The sequence below is a fragment of the Cystoisospora suis genome (assembly GCF_002600585.1).
Source record: "Cystoisospora suis strain Wien I chromosome Unknown contig_2481, whole genome shotgun sequence".
In the NCBI taxonomy this organism is placed as follows: Eukaryota; Apicomplexa; class Conoidasida; order Eucoccidiorida; family Sarcocystidae; genus Cystoisospora; species Cystoisospora suis.
This window is the reverse complement of record NW_027155280.1, coordinates 2,479-3,034: the sequence shown is the minus strand read 5'-3', so window position 1 is coordinate 3,034 and position 556 is coordinate 2,479. Positions and strand designations below refer to the sequence as shown.

At 46.9% G+C, this 556-nt stretch overlaps 1 protein-coding gene across 1 annotated transcript in view; it reads right to left on the bottom strand.

Annotated features, from left to right (window-relative positions):
* The window catches only part of CSUI_005151 (pre-mrna-processing-splicing factor 8), an 8,362-nt gene that overhangs the window by 6,067 nt on the left and 1,739 nt on the right, over positions 1-556 (bottom strand). The window contains exon 3 of the mRNA XM_068065330.1: positions 346-542. Within this exon, the coding sequence (XP_067922688.1) occupies positions 346-542 (197 nt within the window). The remainder of the gene's footprint in view (positions 1-345; positions 543-556) is intronic.

Here is a 556-nt window from a genome sequence, read left to right as displayed (position 1 = left end):
CCCCCCCCCCCCTCGAACCTCTCCGTCCTTTTCCCTTCTCTTTCTAGTCAACTTCCATTGATCAGGAAGAAGAGGACTAGCGGCAGTCGTAGTAGCAGGAGGAAAGAAGGAACAAGAAGATGAGATAAAAACGATACTAGGCGTTTTGCTTGTTCTTCTCATGACACAAGCTAGACAGATGGACACTACGACCCTTCTACTTGAGACGAGGTCAACCACCGCAAGACGAGGAGAGAGAAAAGAATGACAACGAAATGCATGCAGATATGTGCCCTCCACATACAGCCGAAGACAAGACGGCTAGAAAAAACGCCATGGATGCTTTTTCCTTCCAGTCAACCTTACCAGTATTTCGATGTAGTTGTTCCATCCATGACGTCCTTCCCGTCAGCAAGAAGGGACGGCTTCGATACCTGCCACTTATAGGCGGCGAAGAGAAGAATATCAGCACATGAGGAGTTCATCTTATACGATTTTCGAGGGTGAATGGTTTCCTTCTGAACCATCTCAATCTCCAGTGAATCTAGCTCTAGATCGAACACCTAAAGACAAAACA